The 21,003-nt window shown below is 31.5% G+C and overlaps 1 protein-coding gene across 1 annotated transcript; it reads right to left on the bottom strand.

Moving 5' to 3' along the window:
* Positions 1-9,009: 9,009 nt before the first annotated feature.
* Positions 9,010-11,974, bottom strand: LOC114759497 (delta(7)-sterol-C5(6)-desaturase-like). Its single transcript, XM_028948675.1, has 3 exons — positions 11,733-11,974; positions 10,045-10,350; positions 9,010-9,641 (listed from the first exon to the last, which is right to left on the bottom strand). The coding sequence occupies exons 1-3, from the start codon at positions 11,968-11,970 to the stop codon at positions 9,349-9,351; spliced, it is 837 nt and encodes a 278-aa protein (XP_028804508.1). The 5' UTR covers positions 11,971-11,974; the 3' UTR covers positions 9,010-9,348.
* Positions 11,975-21,003: the final 9,029 nt, after the last annotated feature.

Genomic DNA, 21,003 nt, shown 5'->3' with positions numbered 1-21,003 from the left:
ACATTTTGCAGTTGATAATTTCGGGTTGGATCGCCTCTCTCTCTCTCTTTCGTGAAGCTTATTCTATCAAGGTAGGAGGGGCGAAAATTAGCAGGAAAAATTAGTGCTTAAATACAAAAGATAATATAAACTTTGGTTTTGTTTTTATTTTAAGGGGTGTTTGGGAAACCCAAAACCATAGTTTCAGAAGCATTTTTCTGCAAAACGAGATAATTTCCTTCACATATTTATTTCGTAATCCGTAAAAGCACTTCTGAAATCATGGTTTGGTTTCTATCCAAACACCCCTTTAGTTTTGATTTCTCAAATTTTAAAACATAAACTTTGACCCTTCAAATTTCTTTTTTATATAAAACGTTGGCCTTATAATCTAATAAAAACGTAAATCATTTTGTCCTTTAAGGAACCAAAACTTATAGTTTGAAATTTGAGGGATCAAAATCAAAATTTATATTAACTCTAAATAAAATAAAAATTAGTTTGGGCCAAAAATAGAATAAAAGATATATATTGTTAAATAATTATATTGAATATTTTCCATGAAACGAAATTTTATTAATAATAATAAGTGTATATTATTTCCATTCTTAATATAGGAGTTAGATAAGAATTTTATTTTTGTCTTAAAAATAGTTCAATTCATTTAATCTCTCAAAATTAATAATTTTTTCAGAGTATCCCTAATTCCTATTTATTGCTTATATTAAAAAGTCCTTATTGAAAAGGACATAAAATTTATTAAATCACAAAATTTTATATGTTTATAATGTGACAATTATTAAAAAATAATTAAAAAAAAAGTATAAAAATAAAAACATTTATTATTGAGAAAATTTTAAAAATATATTTTATTTAATTAAATATTTAATGGAGTAACATGAATATAAATTAAAAATCATTCAATTTAAAACTAAAGCTATATTCTTCTATATTTATAAATCATTATCATATCTCTTCCTTTTTTTTCTTTATTTTTAATGACAATTAAATGCTGGTAAAAAAAATAATGACAATTAAATAAAAATAAAATTAAAAAGTAAGTATTAAATATATTATAGATGACTTACATTTCAAGTCCAAATTTCTCTCCACAAGTACCTTACATTTAGAGCTAAAGTGGTAATTTTGAAAGTATAATAAAGTGAGGAGAAAAAGGGGGAAATGTAGTAAAACCACGTCGGGTTCATTGGCCTTGTAAAAAGAGGGACAATTGACGTAAGGGAGAAGAGAGAGAACGGCAAATGTGGTGTTTCAAAATTCTGATGGGGATGATGCCCCATTAAATGCTCAAATGGGCTTTTCTCACCGCTGAATGCAGCAAATCCCAGCGTTACAACGTAGTGGGCTTTTTCTCTAGAAGCTAATTTGAGAAAAAAAACCCACCCAAACAAGCATTTATCTTCAAATGACCCACCAATTCCCATTGTACAGTTTTCTAGACACGTTACTTCTTCCAAACAAAGATCCAAACAGGGGCCATAGTATCGACGACTAAAAGTTTTAGAAGTTTTAGACTATGGGATCACTTGCTCCATTTGACATGAGCAAGTGTTTTTGCGACAAGAGGAAGTGGAAATAAAAGCGTTTGGGATGGTCATAGAAGTATGATACTTCCTCCTGTCCTAATTATAAAAACTAATTGACTATTTCAAAGAGATTAAGAAAAGAAGTTAAATTAATTATTTATAATAAATAGGTACTCCTCCTGTCCTTAATATAAGACCCATTTAACTAATTTGATTAGATTAAGGAAGTTAGGTAAGTTAGTTAATTATAAGAAAGGTAACACATTTTTCCTAAAACACCATAATCATCTTTTTTAATACCCCATCTCCCTCTTCTATTTGATTATGATTTTTTTTTGACCGAAGAAGAGATTCATTAAAAGCGGAAAGTCAAGAACCAGTACAAAGGCAGGAAAAGCAATAGCAAAACGAAGACAAGAAACAAAAAAAAGAAAGAAAGGACAGAACAAAAATCAGCCAACTCCTTCACGGTCTTGGTCAGCACCATCAAACAAATCGAAAAAGCACCTAGATCTTGCAGCATCACGGGAAAGAGCCGAAGCCAAAGAAAGTGGTGGTGTGAACACCCACCCAAACGGGCACACCTTCTGACGAACAGAGACTGCTAGGGAATCAGCAGCACAATTCCCTTCTCTACGAGAGAAAGAGAAAGAGAGCCTAGGACGTGATGCAGCCAAATCTAGAGTTTCCTTAAGCAAGTGCCAACCAGACCATTCACACCTGGAGGACGTTTTTGCTGTTAAACAAGCGTGAAGATCAGCATTATCAGTCTCGATTATGATTGCTTCAAGGTCAAGATCCGCACATAATAAGATCGATTTTCTAACAGCTAGTAATTCAGAGAGGAAGGCTGATTCAGTGTTCACATTTTCACCATAGCCCCATAAGAAAGAACCAGAGCTATCTCGGCATATAATGCCAATTGCGACGGAGCTATCAGCAGCCAGAAACGAGCCATCACAATTGAGCTTAATCCAACCAGATGGGGGAGCCGACCATCCTTCAGCTCAGGTGGTGGCAAGATTGTCTTCAGGTGGTGGATTATCTGCCCAATTAGTCCAATATTCATTAACTCCTGACCGAGCTTTAGAAAGAACATTAAAAGGGTCAGGGACTTTAGAATTAAAGACAACATCATTCCTCTCCTTCCAAATATACCAGATCAGCCAAACCAACAAAGACACATCACTGTCATGCAGGTCCGTATGATTACAAATGACATCAAAAAACCAAGATTCAAAAGATAAGATCTTGGCTTTGTCAATGAGGAGGGATAATTGACAGCCAAACCAGATGCATCTAACCCAAGAGCAAAAGAATAGAAGATGTTCCAAGCTTTCAGGTTCTTCAAAGCAAATAGGACAAAGGGGGTTGACAGAACAGTGACGGTAGAATAATCTCTCCCTTGTCGGTACTACTTTAGAACAACACCTCCAAATAAAATGAAGGATTCTGGGCAGGGTTTGAATTTTCCAGAATTTCATCCAAAAAGCATTTGAAAGAACAAAAGACACTCCTGGGCGGGTATTCACAATTCTATTTGATTATGATTGAAGGAGTATCTATAGGAGTAATTTAGAGAAAATTGATAAATATAAAAAATGAGTCTTATATTTAGGACCAAAACCAACCCAAGAATTGAGTCCTATATTAAGGACCGGAGGAGTATTATCTTTCCTAAAATATTCTTACTAATCAAAAGTATTAGCTAGAACTACCATTGTTAGAAGGATTATCTTAGGAAAAAAATATATAAATATAAAAGACAGTGAATTGGGATCTTATATTTAGGACTAAAATAAAAATCAAACAAAGTCTTAAAAGACCGGTAGTATAATTTTTAATTGCTATGTTAATTTTAAATATGAAATTACAATATGCCATTTCCAAAATAACCCTGGTCTCTATCCAAAACAGCCCCCAACCACCCCATCACCCTCCATAGAAACTATTGACGGCCACCATAGAATAACATCAACAAATGAAATATCAAGATACAGAGTCACCCATCATAAACACAGGTAGCAGAAATGGAGGGGACACAGGTAGAAGAAATCGAAGATCGAAGAGGGAAAAGGAGAAGATAATGAAAAGCTCATAGATCGAAGAGGGAGAATATGGTGTCTGCCATCCGCCATTCACTTTGCCCTTGGAAGAAAAACACATTGAAAAGAGAGAAGAAAATGTTGACGTTCGGAAATCAAATGCAAATCGAAAAAGGAGACGACCTTGTTGCCATCACAGAAAATTAGATCAAAGAGCAACGCGCTGTCTATTGCTGCCTTTGCTATCGTCCTCATGCCATCCTCTATCATCCTTGCTCACTACCATTACTGCGTCTGTTAAAAAGGGCAAAATGATCCATATATTTGAGTTGCAATGGAACAGGACTAGTTCCATGGGTAGGAGCGTGAAACCCAATTCCATCGATATATGCGGATGGAAGTGGATTCCGCGAGGAATCGAATTCTTAGCTACCAAACACACCAAGTATGCGGTTCTAATTCCAATCTCGCTTTCATAGCCTTGATTTACTGAATGAGAGGCATTGAATGAGTGCGGAGAGAAAGTTTTTTTAGGACTTTGATTCTCTCCGCTGCCTTCCCATCCTCTTCCCCTCCACTATCTTTTTTTTCTCTTCACAACCATTGGATCAAAATTTTAATGGTCCAGATTTAACATCTTATAAAAATAATGTTATTAAAAAAATAAATAAATAAATTTAAACTATTAAAATCTGGTCTGAACAGTTTACAATTGTAATAAAAAAAATTAAAAAAAATTTATTCTATAATAACAGTCTGTAGTTATGAACTGTTCAGATTAGATTTTAACAGTTTAAATTTATTTATCTATTTTTTATTATAATATTTATTTTTATAAAATGTTATAAAATATTAAATCTGGACCATTGGAGTTTTGATCCAATGGTTGTGAAGAGAAAAGGGGGGTGGTGGAGAGGAAGAGGAAGGAAAGGGTAGTAGAGAGAATCCAATTCCATTTTTTTGGGGGGGGGAAAAGTAAAGGGAAAAAGACAGAAAAATGCTAACTGAATTTCAGAATGACCAGAATGTCCGTCCAATTTGCAAAATGCCATTTTGGTCTCAAGAGATCAAATTGGCATTATTATATCAAATGAAAAGACTAAATTGCCCTTCCTTTTAAATATTGTTTTTAAAGTATCACAGCTCCTACTGGCCGACAATTGGTCACCGGAGCTCTGTCGGTCAGAAAATTTTTTTTGAAAATTTTTACAACTTCAATATAACGGTTAACAATTTTTGTAATGCTATTAATAACTTCAGTATAGTAATTAACAACAAGTTTTTTGGGAAATTCAACAAGCTCCGATGACCGGAAACAATTTTTTTGGAAATTTTTACAACTTCGATATAACAGTTAAAAACATTTATTATGCTATTAACAACTTCAATATAGCAATTAACAACATGTTTTCTGGAAAATTCAACAAGCTCAGATGATCGGAAACAATTTTTTTGAAAATTTTTACAACTTCAGTATAACGGTTAACAACTTTTGTAATGCTATTAACAACTTCAGTATAGCAATTAACAACAGGTTTTTTGGGAAATTCAACAAGCTCCGGTGACTGGAAACAATGTTTTTGAAAATTTTTACAATTTCGATATAACAGTTAACAACTTTTATAATGCTATTAACAACTTCAGTATAGTAATTAGCAACATGTTTTCTGAAAAATTCAACAAGCTCCGGTGCCTGGAAACAATTTTTTTTGAAAATTTTTACAATTTCAGTATAACGGTTAACAACTTTTGTAATGCTATTAACATAACAACTTCAATATAGCAATTAACAACATGTTTTCTGAAAAATTCAACAAGCTCCGGTGACCGGAAACAATTTTTTTGAAAATTTTTACAACTTCAGTATAACGGTTAACAACTTTTGTAACTCTATTAACAATTTCAGTATAGCGTTTAACAACGGGTTTTTCAAAAAATTCAAAAAGTGGCATTTTTATAACTTCAGTAATGCCTTTAACAAACTCAAAAACCTGTTGTTAACCGCTATACTAAAGTTGTTAATAGAGTTACAAAAGTTATTAACCGTTATACTGAAGTTGTAAAAATTTTCAAAAAAATTATTTCCAGTCACCAGAGCTTGTTGAATTTTTCAGAAAACCTGTTGTTAATTGCTATATTGAAGTTGTTAATAGCATTATAAAAGTTGTTAACCATTATACTGAAGTTGTAAAAATTTTCAACTTTAGTATAACGTTAACAATTACGTTTTTTTGAAAATTTTTACAATTTCAGTATAACGGTTAACAACTTCTATATAGCAGTTAACAACAAATTTTTCGAAAAATTCAAAAAGTGGATTTTTTATAACTTCAGTAATGCCATTAACAAATTCAAAAACCTGTTGTTAACCGCTATACTAAAGTTGTTAATAGAGTTACAAAAGTTGTTAACCGTTATACTGAAATTGTAAACATTTTCAAAAAAATTGTTTCTGCTCACCGGAGCTTGTTAAATTTTTCAGAAAACCTGTTGTTAATTGCTATAATGAAGTTGTTAATAGCATTATAAAAGTTGTTAACCGTTATACTGAAGTTGTAAAAATTTTCAAAAAAATTGTTTCCGGTCACTGGAGCTTGTTGAATTTTCTAGAAAATATGTTGTTAATTGCTATACTGAAGTTGTTAATAGCATTATAAAAGTTGTTAACCGTTATACTGAAATTGTAAAAATTTTCAACTTCAGTATAACGTTAACAATTACGTTTTTTTTGAAAATTTTTACAACTTCAGTATAACGGTTAACAACTTCGATATAGTAGTTAACAATAAGTTTTTCGAAAAATGCAAAAAGTGGCATTTTTATAACTTCAGTAATGCCATTAACAAACTCAAAAACCTGTTGTTAACCGCTATACTGAAATTGTTAATAGAGTTACAAAAGTTGTTAACCGTTATACTGAAGTAGTAAAAATTTCAAAACAGTTGTTTCCAGTTACCAGAGCTTGTTAAATTTTCCATAAAACATGTTTTTAATTGCTATACTAAAATTGTTAATAGCATTATAAAAGTTGTTAACGGTTATATTGAAATTGTAAAAATTTTCAAAAAATTGTTTCCGGTCACCAGAGGTTGTTGAATTTTCTAAAAAAACCTGTTGTTAATTGCTATATTGAAGTTGTTAATAGCATTACAAAAGTTGTTAACCGTTATACTAAAGTTGTAAAAATTTTCAAAACAATTGTTTCCGGTCACCGGAGCTTGTTGAATTTTCACAAAATCTGTTGTTAATTGCTATACTGAAGTTGTTAATAGCATTATAAAAGTTGTTAACGGTTATATTGAAGTTGTAAAAATTTTCAAAAAAATTATTTCCGGTCACCGGAGCTTGTTGAATTTTTCAAAAAACCTGTTGTTAATTGCTATACTGAAGTTGTTAATAGCATTACAAAAGTTGTTAACCGTTATACTGAAATTGTAAAAATTTTCAAAAAAAAAATTTTGACCGAGGGAGCTCCGGTGACCAATTGCCAGCCGGTCGCAGAGCTCCGGTGACTGCCGCCGCCGGAGCTCTAGTGACCGGCCGGCCAGTAGGAGCTGTGATACTTTTAAAACAATATTTAAAAGGAAGGGCAATTTGGTCTTTTCATTTGATATAATAATGCCAATTTGGTCTCTTGAGACCAAAATGGCATTTTGCAAATTGGACGAACGTTCTGGTCATTCTGAAATTCAGTTAGCATTTGTTTGTCTTTTTCCCAAAAGTAAATAAACTTCAATTGCTTGGGTCATTATATCGAAGACTCAATTTTCTTAGAAATAGTGCCTTTAATGCTCCATTTGGATAGAAAAAAAAAATTTGGAGGAAAGAAAATAGAAAGAGAAAAAATAGAAAGAAGAGAAAAATAAAAAGAAAATATTATTTTCCTTTATATTTGGATAGACGAGAGAAAATAAAAAGAAAAAAAATAAACAAATATGTGAATGACTAAAATACCCTTATTCTTATATCAAAATATATCATGTTATAAATTAAATTAAATATCATAATAAAAAAATCATATTAGTGTTAATATCATTAAATAATTTAAAATCAAATTATTTGAAAAAAATTTATTACCATGTGATTATATTGTAAAAACCAAATAATTTAGTAAAAAATATTCTTTTTAAAGGTAAAATTAAAAAAAAAAAAGCAGATATTTTTTTAAAATCAAACATAATAAAATGATATAAATAAATTACGTATTATTTAAGATTATTGATCAATAGTAAAAATTTAATATAAAGGCTGAAAGAGATGAAGAAATTATATATATATATATATATTAATTTATGCGAATTTCCTGCATTGTTCACTGAATGTAAAAGAATAGAGTTCATTTGTAGCTTTTGATTTTGGCCACAATATAATGAGATAATTTTGTTAAATTATGAAGTAGTCATAAGTAAAATTTAAAGGAAAAAAAAACTTGCATTAAAGGCAGAATGTGATATTACTGATTATATTTGAGGAGGGCATATAGGAAATATGAGTTTTCTTCTCATTTTCTCTCCATATATGGAGAGAAAAGTTGGGGAGAAAATAAAATAGATCCCACATCCCATTTCTCCCCTATTTTTCTTTCCTTTCACTTTTCTCCCCTCATCCAAACAGAAAAAAGCTCATCTCTTCTTCCATTTTCCTTCTTCATTTTCTTTCCTCTCCCATTTTCTCTCCATACAAACATGGGGTAAGTTTTCTCATAAGATCTACTTTTCTTGTACAAAAAAAAATCTTCTCTTCTAATATTTATTTTGAAATAAAAGTTTATTAGAACGATATTCACCTAAAAATAAAAAGTTTATTAGAACGACACTTTTGTCTTTAATATTAAAAAATATAATATATTTGTTAAAAAAATAATTTAAACTTTAGAAACAGACAAGGGAAGGAAAGGGGTTGTCACACGGAGGGCGAAGACAAAAGCCACGCCCAAAATATTCCACATAAGTCAGTCCAGCAAGCAATTATCAAGCAACTTGCAGCTCATTCGTTAGGCTCGTGCAGGTGTTGGCCACATGCTTTTGTTTTGTTTTGTTTTGAGGGGGAGGAATAAGAACTAACGAAGTCGAGGTTTGAAATAAGTGATGTTCATTACCTGTGGTCCTATCACGTGCAACCATGGGGATGACAGAATATTCTCTTTTCTTTCTTGCACGAGCATTAATTATTTCACGGTCTTCGGCATAAACCACTTAAACCCCCATTTGAAAGTGTACCTCAACTAAATGTAGAGAGACATGGAAAGTAAATAGTACGCCCCATTTGCGATAATAGAAGAAGGACCTACCATTCTCTATTTCTTTCTAAGCTTTAGTGTACTTAAGGGGGTTGCCTCAGATACTGAGGGAAAACCTGAAAATGAAACTCCAGTGATATTCATTTACACAGTATCAAATAAATCTGAGACCGTGAATCCAAACACGCACTTGATTTTGCCTTTCTAATCCCTATGGTCACCCTGTAATGGATGCTTCAAAAAGCAGAAATATAGTGAACAAAAAGAACATCCTTATGCTTCAAAAGAGAAGAACAAGATTCCAAGAATACAACAGAAATACCTAAGAAGGAGAAATTTCTACGTCGACCCATTCTAAAAAATATTGACAGACCAAAGAAATGATTGGTGAACATTCAAGCATTAGAAAACATTGAAATGCTTGTTATGTTCATTCAGGATTAATTTGTACCAAACTTATTGTGAGCTGAATCTACCTAAGGATTTCTCCCACTATAGACTAAGGCAGCAGTTAGGCGATTGATGACAGTCAAAATCATCACATCACCTTACCTCCATCATCCATGGGGTCTCGTAGAGTTCCAAACATCCAATCCATCCAAATGGTAAAATGGCCGTAGTTATGACGATACGTAGTATGATGAATGGTGTGGTATCCAGCACCCATAACAGGCCACAAGTTGGCATGAATGCAGTCATGTATATTCGCAGTCCAAATGGCCTCAATGAATATAGCCGCTAAGTGTGTAGTTAAATGAACTGGAATGATGAACAAAGCAAGGCTATGTGGCAATGCCTGAAGGATCCCATCAAGAGGGTGAAAAGCCAAACCTGAAATTCAGGGAACAAAATAATCAGTCAGCCCTCCCTCTTGTGAAATCATATGGACCTAGCAGACTAAACTGACTAATGTTAGTGACAATTTAGCTGACACATGTTTGGGTTGTGTACTTGTGTGCGGCTCAAAATATACTTGTGTGGGTGAGTTAACGTTTAGAAGAGAAGGAAGAAGATTCTGAGCTAAAGAATGTTTAAGAGAGAGAGTACACCCAAAATTTTCAAATGGATATGTGTGTGTAACAAGACAATAATTTGCTTCACCATATTCCAGCTAATTTGAAGTTGAACTAGAAAACAAAAACCGGAGTCTAGCAACAACATAGAAGGAACTTCCATATCTTCCCACTACCTGCCCAAAACGAGAAGTAATAAGTTGAAAACATCATGTTCTTACCAGCAAATGGGGAAAGAGTGTTCTGCTTGTTGTAGATGTGATGAGTAGCATGGAGATACTTATAAAGCGGTTTTATGTCATGCAACTCTCTATGCACCCAATAAATGCCAAACTCCACGAAAATTTGGTAAATGGCTAAATATGCAAGGAAGGCAGTCCAGCTGATATTATTTAATCTTGGAAAACACTTTGTCCAGCCAATTTCTGCCAAGTACTCAGAAATAGTAGGAAGCACACAGTACCAAGGCATTGCTTTCATCGCAACAGATATTTGCAAGAGCATGGATTTACGAGAGGGAATGGCATCTGCAATAAAATGGCTTTCCATATATTAGATCCTGAAATTTTAAAATAAACAGACAACCATACACTCAAACAAACACAAAAACAGTGCCTAGAAATGGCATGGTTGGTTAAGATTTGATATAAGCAGACAATGCAAACTTAAAGGAATCTAGAGCCAACCGAGTACAGGTGAAAAGTATTTTTAAGTTATTTTCCATCATTGTTGCAAGAGATTTCTTCATCCTTCCACTGGTAAGCATGCAGAAAAGTTAATTTGTTTTACATCAGAAATACAGACATATTGATGTCGCTTATCTGGTTAAGAATGATGAAACGTAACTATGTGAATGTGTCCAAGTGTCAGTAGAGGATAATCTATGTTTCAACTAGCCACCTACCCACAATGGGCAAAGTGCCAACCAACTTGAAACTGCCCTTTTATGGCCAAATTACTGTTACAGAGTAGTCTAATGAAATCCTCTTGTGAAACTTGATAATCTATCATAGTAGAAGCCCAACAAATAGTATATCTCCTTCACAGGGACATGCATGATGATTGGTTCAATGAGTTTGCCCTGAGCAGGAACAGATTTACATTAACAATTGCTTGAAGCTGTACAGAAAATGATTAAAACAAAAATAAATCCCTGTATCTTTATCACCAGTTATTGAAAAACTTGCCACGGTTAAATAGGATAGGCATATCAATGATAACTTAATGGCGGTTGAAAGATGTCAGTAATCCCACTAATTAAAACCTTACGCGCATATTTAAAAGGGAAAATCCAGGAACTAGTCCCTGTGTAGCCTTATATTGCCAAATTCCAAAGAAGAGACCATTTACACCGACCAGAGAAGAGAAACCTCACAAAACCAAACTATTGTTGTAATCTAATGGCATACAAACAGAGAACCATAACTCAATCATACTTTTAACGAGCAACCAAGAGCAGAAAGAAAAGGCAAGAATACAGATCCAGGATATTGACCAAAAGATATTAGTGCCATAAATTTCAAAAAGGAAATAGACAGATACGAAAACGAAATAAACTACTCTAAGTGAAAGAAAAGGTGAAATTTATGGTAGATAGCATCAGAGCCAGATAAGAGCAGAACAAGAAAAACCACATAAAATTAGCCCACAAGAAACCAACACCTCATTGAACTTGAGATTTTCAGCCTAGAAGGGCAGAACTAAATAAAAAGAAACGACAAAGAAAAAGCTCATAGCGCCGTATAATGACAGAAGGATTCAGATTAAGAACCAACAAACAAACTCATCACAACTATGGCACCTTCGCCGCAAAACAACAGAAATAGAAGAAGAAGATGATGATGAGGAATGTCAAGGCAGACATTGACGAGAAGAGAAAGCTGGAATAAACCCGAAAAAAATGAAATACCTGTAGGAACATAAACATTGCGCTTCAAGTAATAGATGTAGAAGCACCAGAAGAAGCCAGAGAGGAGGTAAACGAGGACTCCCCCAATGTAGTTGCGAAGCCATGTCTGGAAGAAGCGAGGGAGTGAGACCCACGTGCAATCAGGCAAGAGAGAGCCAAGGAGGAAGCGGTTGTAGAAGTCTGCATCGTCGACGAAGAGTTGACGATAGTCGCCTGAGCCGTCCAGGGGAGGCGCCATTAAGCTCAGTAGCATAGAGAATGAATCAATGAATCAGATGGTGAAGCGGTGAGTTGTGAAATACCCAAAAATAATACACGTCGCTTTTGTGGGCGACCGTACCAGATCTTAGATTTCTTAGACTCTTTTCAGGAAAATTTTAAGAACAACAGTACAGAATTAATTCAAAAAGTTCTCAAAACTTTATAAAACTTCACTCTCCAGGACTAAAAAGACAAACTGATATTAATTCTATAAAAAAAAATAACGTTATTACTCCTTATAATACTTATTATAGAGTGACATGTAAATGAACTAATGCCAGCTATAAATAAAAGTATGTATGTTACAAATTGTCTAATTTCACCTGCAAATGAACTCTCCCACACTTGTTCACTCACAGACACCTTCAAGTGAAGAAGGTAACATGTAAATAGACTAATTTTAGTTGTAAATAAATGTATATTTGTTCCAATTTATCTAGTCCCACTTACAAATAGATTTTCTCATACTTGTTCACTCACGGACACCTTCTTCAGGTAGTAAAGGGACTAATTCCAGTTGTAAATATATATATGTTGTAAATTGTCTAGTCCCACTTACAAATGAACTCTCCTACTTTTATTATGAGGGGCAATAACATCATTTTTTTTGTGAAATTAATATCTTGATCCTGCAGTGAAGTTTCAAAAAATTTTGAGGGCTTTCTAAAATTAATTCTGTACTGCGGTTCTTAGGGAGTGTTTGGATAAAAACAAAACCATGGTTTTAGAAGTGTTTTTACGGATTACGAAGTAAATATGTGGAGGAGGTTACCTCGTTTTGCGGAAAAGTACTTCTGAAACCACGGTTTTGGAGCACCCAAACAGATCCTTAGACGAAATTTCCCCTTCTTTTTATTTTTGTTAAAGTTGGTGAACTTTTTTTTATTTTTTATTACCTAAAGTAATATTTGATCCTCTTCATGATCCAAAAAAAATATATTTGTCCTCTAAATTTGAATTTTTTTATTTTCTTAAATTTATAAAGTATAGTTTTACTCCTTTAATTTTAATACTGTTAATCTTATAAAAGAAAATGTTGACTTAAGAAATTAAAAATGGTAGACTTTGCAATTAAGTATTAATAAAGCATACTTAAATTTTAATCATTTCACTTGGCCAAAAAAAACGTTGGAAAAAAAGTCATTTAACAGTTAAAATAATTTTAAAATATATTGAGTTTATTTTAATTTTAAAATACAAAATTTTATATCGAAATAATCAAATTTAAGTATGTTTCTGTCACTATTTAATTATAAATTCACCATTTAAACTGGTTAAATAATCATTTTCTGTAAATATAATCAGCAGTGTTTAAATTAAGAAACTGAAAATATATTTTATAAACTTAAGAAACTAATACAATTTTTTATACAAGAGAACCAAACATATAGGTTTACCTTTTTTCGTGAAATTCCTTTTTTATTTTTTAAATACTACTCTTTTCTTTTTAATACAATAATATTTTTTCATACTAAGTTATTTTTTTTTATAAACTATACCAAGTGATTTTAATAAAAGTTTATGATTTTCTTTAAACAAATTCGATTGCTTGCGCATATTTAAAAGGTTTTTATTAATAAAAGTAATTTCAATATAAATAATTAAAGAATATTTTATAATAAAAATTACGCACGAGAATATTTGATTGGAGGAAAAATAACTAATATTTCATATAAATTAATAATTTTACTACTTTTTTTAAATTTTTGTAAAGTATATAATTTTCAAATTTAGGACGGCAAGAAATACCAACTAACCCAATGGTGTCAAACGTGAGTGTAAATTTTCTCACCGTTGCAAATTTTTCCACCTAAAGCTTTCAATTTTTACCTGAATTTTCCAAATTGCAACTCATATTGGAGTATTTATTTAAAGAGGCCCAGCGGGGAATAACTTGAATTTTAATTGAAAACCCAAAATAGATGAAAAAAGAATATCAGCATTTTTTAAAAATTAAATTTTATATAAAAATAATTTTTTCACTTGACATTTATGATGTCAGATTAGTATTATTTTAAAGCGGTAAATTCAAACATCAATATCAATAGTACATCAAAAAGATTGAGTAGTGGCGAAATAAAAAACAAAAAGGTTGAGTAAAAAATTTTAAAAAGTATGAATGATAATTTATATTTCTTGTAATTCTGGGTAATAATAAAATAATGTTTCATTTTGAATAATTTTTAGTAACTTAATTGTTCGCAATAGTTAGATATAATAAAAATTACTTTTCATATTCATAAAAAAAAAATTAAATGATCATTTAAACAATAAAAATTTGCTTAAAATAAAATAAATATTTTACCTAGTCATTGTTAACCTCCAATATTTAACCCACCTTAATTTTTTGTCAAAGATAATGATTCAGAGTTTAAATTAAAACAAAAAAGCAACTTCAATTCATTACTAACTTTGGATTTTTTTTAAAATTAAGTTTTCTCTTAAAAATACAATTTCATCAATTCTAGCAAAAAGGTCTTGATTTAGAGCTAACTCCCCCCCGGGAGGGAATTGAGATTGTCATCAATAGTTAATTTAATCACTGAAAATGTGATACATATACATATATATATTACTACCTCCGGTCCTTAATATAAGACTTTGTTTGACTTTTATTTTAGTCATAAATATAAGACTCCAATCTATTTTGTCTTTTATATTTTTGCATTTTTTTTCAAAATAATTCTTCTAACAATAGTAGTTATAGCCAATATACTTAATTAACAAGAATATTTTAGAAAAGAAAACACATATTTATTACAAATAACTAACTTAACTTCTTTCCTTAATTTTCTCAAATTAGTCAACTAGCTCTTATGATTAGAGTCGGAAGTAATATAAAAAATGTGAATTCAATTTCTTTTTAAAATAATCCTATTTAAGACATGACGTTGCAATTAATTTAAACATACCACCCAGTATAAATTCAGACCTTAATGTTTTATATTAAGAATTACTAGTCCTTAACTAGACTTGACGTTGTTAATTAGTGTGAATTCAATATTCGTGTAAATAGAGCCAACCTTGACAATAAATAATTAGTAGCTTTGAAATTATTTGTGGTATTATGTTGGTATATTATACAAATTGATAATTATATTAGGCCAACAAAAAGACTCTTTGGCGGATTAAATTAATACATCGAAAACGAGGATAATGGCTTTTCGAGCCTAATATTAAAAAGTAGTAATTATTTTTTAATTGCATAACTAGATTTCGACCCGTGAGTTGATCTTGCAGTTTCCAACAGATGGAGCAAGTGATACATACAGAGGCGCACACCTTTCTTATTATAAGCCACTTGTCGGGAAATTTTTTTTTATTTAATAAATCTAAATCACTTAGATACTTGTTACTACCTTTAATTCTAAATATAAAATCTAGTTACAAATTCAATTTCATGTTAAATATAAGACTTCCATATATTTTGTCTCTCATATTTATCTATTTTACCCCAAGTATTACCTCTAGTCCTAATTATAAGAGCCAATTAACTAATTTGAGGAGATTAAGGAAGTAAGTTGAGTTAGTTATTTGTCCTAAATAGGTGTTGTCTTTCCTAAAATATCCTTGCTAATCAAGTGTATTAACTAGAACTTAATTATTAGAAGGACTATCTTAGAGAAAATTGAGTAAATATGAGAGACAAAATAAATTGGGGTCTTATATTTAAGACCAAAATAAAAGTCAAACAGAGTCTTATATTAAGGACCGGAAGTAGTATTTCATAATCCTTATGATGATTGCACTGTGCATATGTCAAGAAATTTTTATCAAATATCCAATATACATAATTAATAAGAATATTTTAGGAAGGTCAATACGTATTTATTACAAACAACTAATTTAATTAATTTTTTTAATATTTACAAATTTACCATCTAGCTCTTATGTTAAAAGCAAAAGATAATAATGGTTTTTTAATTTTACCCTTAATTATTTTTCATTGAAAAGAGAGAAAGAGAAGATTGATGTGAAAATAATTTATAAATGCAGAGAGAAAATTTTTTTTTGGTGGTTGATAAAGATAAATATGAAAAATTTTATTACTTTATTGTATTCTTTTTATACTATAATAAATTACAAATGATTTACATTTATGCTCGTTGAAACATCAAAATTAATTTAGATTATGAATTGTAGCAATGAATAGTTTTTTTTTTTTTTAAAATACTTAGGCACTTCAACACCCCCCCACCCAATATAAGAGTGAGGGGGACCAACGCACCCTTACATACACACTCATTAACCCACAACCTCTTCTATGAGAGGAAGGGAGGAGTATCATGTGAGTTAGAAGTTCATGGGGGAGGTATGAATGTGAATTATCAAACTTTTGGTAATCATTGTTACTAATGTAAAGATTATTATCATACTAAAAAAGCAACCAAACCCTAATCTATTTGACATATAATCATGATTGTCATTGTAAGTTTGCAATGGAATTGAACTATAAACTTGTATAATTATATGAGTTTATATGTGAATTAAATTTTAATTAATAGGAAAGAAATATTGGACACATAGATAGAATCATTGTCGCCCGAATCATACCAAATTCTTCATATAAGCACATTTATATTAGGTTGAATTATGCTGGAGGACCAGGATATAAGAATATTTAGCTTGAGATCCCTTTCGACTTGGAGTACAGAGAATCTTGATCTCTTCCAGCTCGAGCAATAATTGTTGTTTCCTTTATTTTTCTTCTTTCCTTCCCCCTTACCCAATGCAGAACTAAGGGGGTGTTTGGATGAAGCAAAACCATGGTTTGCAGAATAGCTTCTGGAGAATAGATTTTGGAGAGAATAGATTTTGAAAGAATAGATTTTCTGGAAAAGTGATTCTGATAAAGTGAGAGTGTTTGGATAATTATTGTCAGAAGTGCTTTTTGATATGTAAAAATTACTAAAAAGGACATAAATTTAAATGATAATTACATATAATATATATTTCATAATATATGTTTATCTGAAGTAATAAATTTATTAATAATATATATTTTGACAACATAATAAATATGGCATAAATAATATAAATAATAAGAAATTAGTGTGTATATATATTAGTAAAATAAATAAATATGTTTTTAAAAAAATGATTTATTTTGCCAAATAATTGTACCCCTGAGCTGAATAGTATACCCCCCCAGCGTGCTGAATGAGTCCCCCCCCCGCGTGCCTGTTCCCTCCGTAGAATTGTCCCTCCGCCTGCTTATCTGAAACCAAGGTTTTGTTGGGCAAAACCTTGGTTTTGACCAAAACCTTGGTTTTAAAAAAAATGGAGGTGTTTGGCAAATTTTTTGCCAAACACCCCCTAAAAGGGTGTTGGAATACATATAAAAGTATTTTTAAAAAATATTTTTTATAAAATGAGACAAACTTCTTTATATATTTATTTCGTATATCGTAAAAATACTTCTAAAATCATAATTTGATTTCTATTCAAACACTCCTTAAATCTAGTTAATTTGAAGGGAAAATGACAGAAAAAGGACGGTTGAAATTTGAAATGACAAAATGGGTATATAAATAACTGAAATGACCAAATGGGTATGGGGTATCAATCTGGAATTTTGTCAATTCAGTAGAAAGACTAAAATACCCTCAACCTCTCTGAAGATATGAACTGCAAAGAAAACAATAATATACCAGAAGAGAGAGAGGCTGAGAAGACGAAGCTAGAGCAAGGGTGGAAATCTGGAAAGAGGGAAAAGGTAAGCAATTTTTCCGTTAAAACGCTAGTATCACCCGATTTCTTTGTTGCTGCATGCTCGAATGGGGATGGATCTGTGAGTGTAGAGGGTTTGGATGAATAATTTGACCAGGACGAGAGAGTGACGCGTCGGAAATGGAAAAATGGTGACAAACAGTAAGCATGAGGTGGTCAATGTTGTTAAATTCATTACTGAAATTGTAAAATCCTATATTTAAGTTGTCAATGGAGTAAGTGGGTGTGTGTATTTTTTGGGTGTTTCGAAAGATAAATGAAATTGATTATTGGGTAACTAAAATATTGATTTATGCTTCTTTGTTGCAGGTTAGCAGGCTTTGATGACATCTGACATTGGGTCTAACATTGAGGAGTAATTTTTGGTGTAAATAGAATAACTTTTGAACCCTTAATTTTTTGGGAGAATAGTTGATAGAGAGGTTATCCTTTTTGTAAATGATGTTAACTGGGTAGGATATGTTTGTAATCTGAATGACAAGGAAACATTAGGTGGTGGTTTAATCTTAATGTTAACTTGTCATTTGAATACAAGTTATGTAACTTCTGTCATAGGCGTACTGGTTTTTGGTAAATATTATCACTTCAGTAGTCAATTCCATTATACATGTAGTAAAGTCTGAATGTTAATATAAACATATCATGATGTTCTTCAGGTGTACTTGTATACTATTTTGTCAACACATTTTTACCATTTGCTTAATTCCTCTAAGGGAGATGGAGGAAGTTGCCAATGGGCATGACCGAAGTGGTTAATTTGATTACAAATGTTGTTATTCACATTACAAATGTTATTATTATCATTATCGGGGTAGTAAAATTGGCTGAAAATATATGTTATTTGGGTTTGAAAGAAATGAGTTAACAAATGGCAATAGCGAGATAGTAACTCTTATTGCAAAAGTTGTAATTCACGTTACAAATATTATCATTATCATTATTAGGGTAGTAAAATTGGCTCCAAATACATGTTAAATTCATTTCACATTAACCAGTTGCAAATGGTAATAGCGAAATTGTAACTCTCATTACGAAAATTGTAATTCACATTACAAATTTTGTCATTATCATTATCAGGAGTGTGAAATTAGCTCCAAATATATATTACTTGGGTTTGAAATAAACGAGTTGCAAATAACAATAGCGAGATGATAACTCTCATTACAAAAATTGTAATTCATATTATAAATGTTGTCATTATCATTATTGGAGTAGTGAAATTGGCTCCAAATACATGTTACTTTGGTTTAAAATAAACGAGTTGCAAATGGTAATACGGAAGTGGTCACTTGCATTACGAATGTTGTTAATCCCATTATGTGTGTAGTGAAATTTGGGTCCAAATAGATGTAATTTGGGGTACAAATAATTGAGTTGCAAATGCCATGACAGAAGTTACAACTTTCATTATGCATGTTGTAATTATCATTACTTGTTTAGTGAAATTATTCCAAAAAAGATTTAAATTAAGCCAACAAATATCATAACTTACAACCTACAACCATAAGTCAAGTATTTTGACAATATCTGAACACTACTTTCACAAATACTATATGTTTAATTTACGTAATTTTTACTACTACCACAGATGTTGTCTTTTGGTCAGTGTGGTGGCTTCATTTGATGAAAACAAGCTCAATGCTTTGTCATGTCTTGAATTAAGGTCATGATTCACTAGCCACCACACGAATGCATAATTCAGTAACTTGAAACTGATTTTTCAGCTCCTACTTTGAGCTCACAGGTTGTAAAACAATCTGATTCAAACAGCACAATCATAATTCAGCACTTAGAGACATAAATCATTATGTCCAAATCAGTTTTTAATCTCTAGCTCTTCAATCCTCAAACCAACAGTTTTTTTAAAAAAAAAAAGAAAGGAAAATCAGTTTTATGCCTCGATACTTTAATTTCACAAGCATCAATTCACAAGCAATAACCCATATACTCATATATATACAAATATTTTACAAGTATTGAATTAGCTTTTAACCTTCAAAACATTTCAACTAGCAATAATATATAATCTGTAAATTATTTTCACTTTCAGAACATGCTAATATATAATTCAGATTCATTAAACAGTCTCTGAACACTATTATATCAACTTCTAAATTTCCAAAACTTGAATCCTGCAACCTCAAGCATTAATAGCCCCAGCAGCAATGAACACACACACATGCTTGTAAGATGACATGCCATAGCCACTCACTACCCCGATAATGATAATAACAACATTTGTAATGTGAGTAACAACATTTGTAATCAAATTAACCACTCCGGTCATGCCCATTGGCAACTTCCGCCATCTCCCTTAGAGGAATTAAGCAAATGGTAAAAATGTGTTGACAAAATAGCATACAAGTACACCTGAAGAACATCATGATATGTTTATATTAACATTCAGACTTTACTACATGTATAATGGAATTGACTACTGAAGTGATAATATTTACCAAAAACCAGTACGCCTATGACAGAAGTTACATAACTTGTATTCAAATGACAAGTTAACATTAAGATTAAACCACCACCTAATGTTTCCTTGTCATTCAGATTACAAACATATCCTACCCAGTTAACATCATTTACAAAAAGGATAACCTCTCTATCAACTATTCTCCCAAAAAATTAAGGGTTCAAAAGTTATTCTATTTACACCAAAAAATTACTCCTCAATGTTAGACCCAATATCAGATGTCATCAAAGCCTGCTAACCTGCAACAAAGAAGCATAAATCAATATTTTAGTTACCCAATAATCAATTTCATTTATCTTTCGAAACACCCAAAAAATACACACACCCACTTACTCCATTGACAACTTAAATATAGGATTTTACAATTTCAGTAATGAATTTAACAACACTGACCACTTCATGCTTACTGTTTGTCACCATTTTTCCATTTCCGACGCGTCACTCTCTCGTCCTGGTCAAATTATTCATCCAAACCCTCTACACTCACAGATCCATCCCCATTCGAGCATGCAGCAACAAAGAAATCGGGTGATACTAGCGTTTTAACGGAAAAATTGCTTACCTTTTCCCTCTTTCCAGATTTCCACCCTTGCTCTAGCTTCGTCTTCTCAGCCTCTCTCTCTTCTGGTATATTATTGTTTTCTTTGCAGTTCATATCTTCAGAGAGGTTGAGGGTATTTTAGTCTTTCTACTGAATTGACAAAATTCCAGATTGATACCCCATACCCATTTGGTCATTTCAGTTATTTGTATACCCATTTTGTCATTTCAAATTTCAACCGTCCTTTTTCCGTCATTTTC

The sequence above is a fragment of the Neltuma alba genome, unplaced genomic scaffold, assembly GCF_004799145.2.
Source record: "Neltuma alba isolate B1F8T4 unplaced genomic scaffold, ASM479914v2 tig00010855_pilon, whole genome shotgun sequence".
In the NCBI taxonomy this organism is placed as follows: domain Eukaryota; kingdom Viridiplantae; phylum Streptophyta; class Magnoliopsida; order Fabales; family Fabaceae; genus Neltuma; species Neltuma alba.
This window is presented reverse-complemented; position numbering and strand designations above follow the sequence as displayed.

Excerpts from the sequence above, each read along its gene's own strand:
- LOC114759497 (XM_028948675.1), bottom strand. The coding sequence starts at position 11,970 with ATGGCGCCTCCCCTGGACGGCTCAGGCGACTATCGTCAACTCTTCGTC. Across the intron at positions 10,351-11,732 it reads CAATGTTTATGTTCCTACAG|ATGCCATTCCCTCTCGTAAA; the intron begins GTATTTCATTTT and ends ATTTTATTGCAG. Across the intron at positions 9,642-10,044 it reads CACTCTTTCCCCATTTGCTG|GTTTGGCTTTTCACCCTCTT; the intron begins GTAAGAACATGA and ends CCTGAATTTCAG.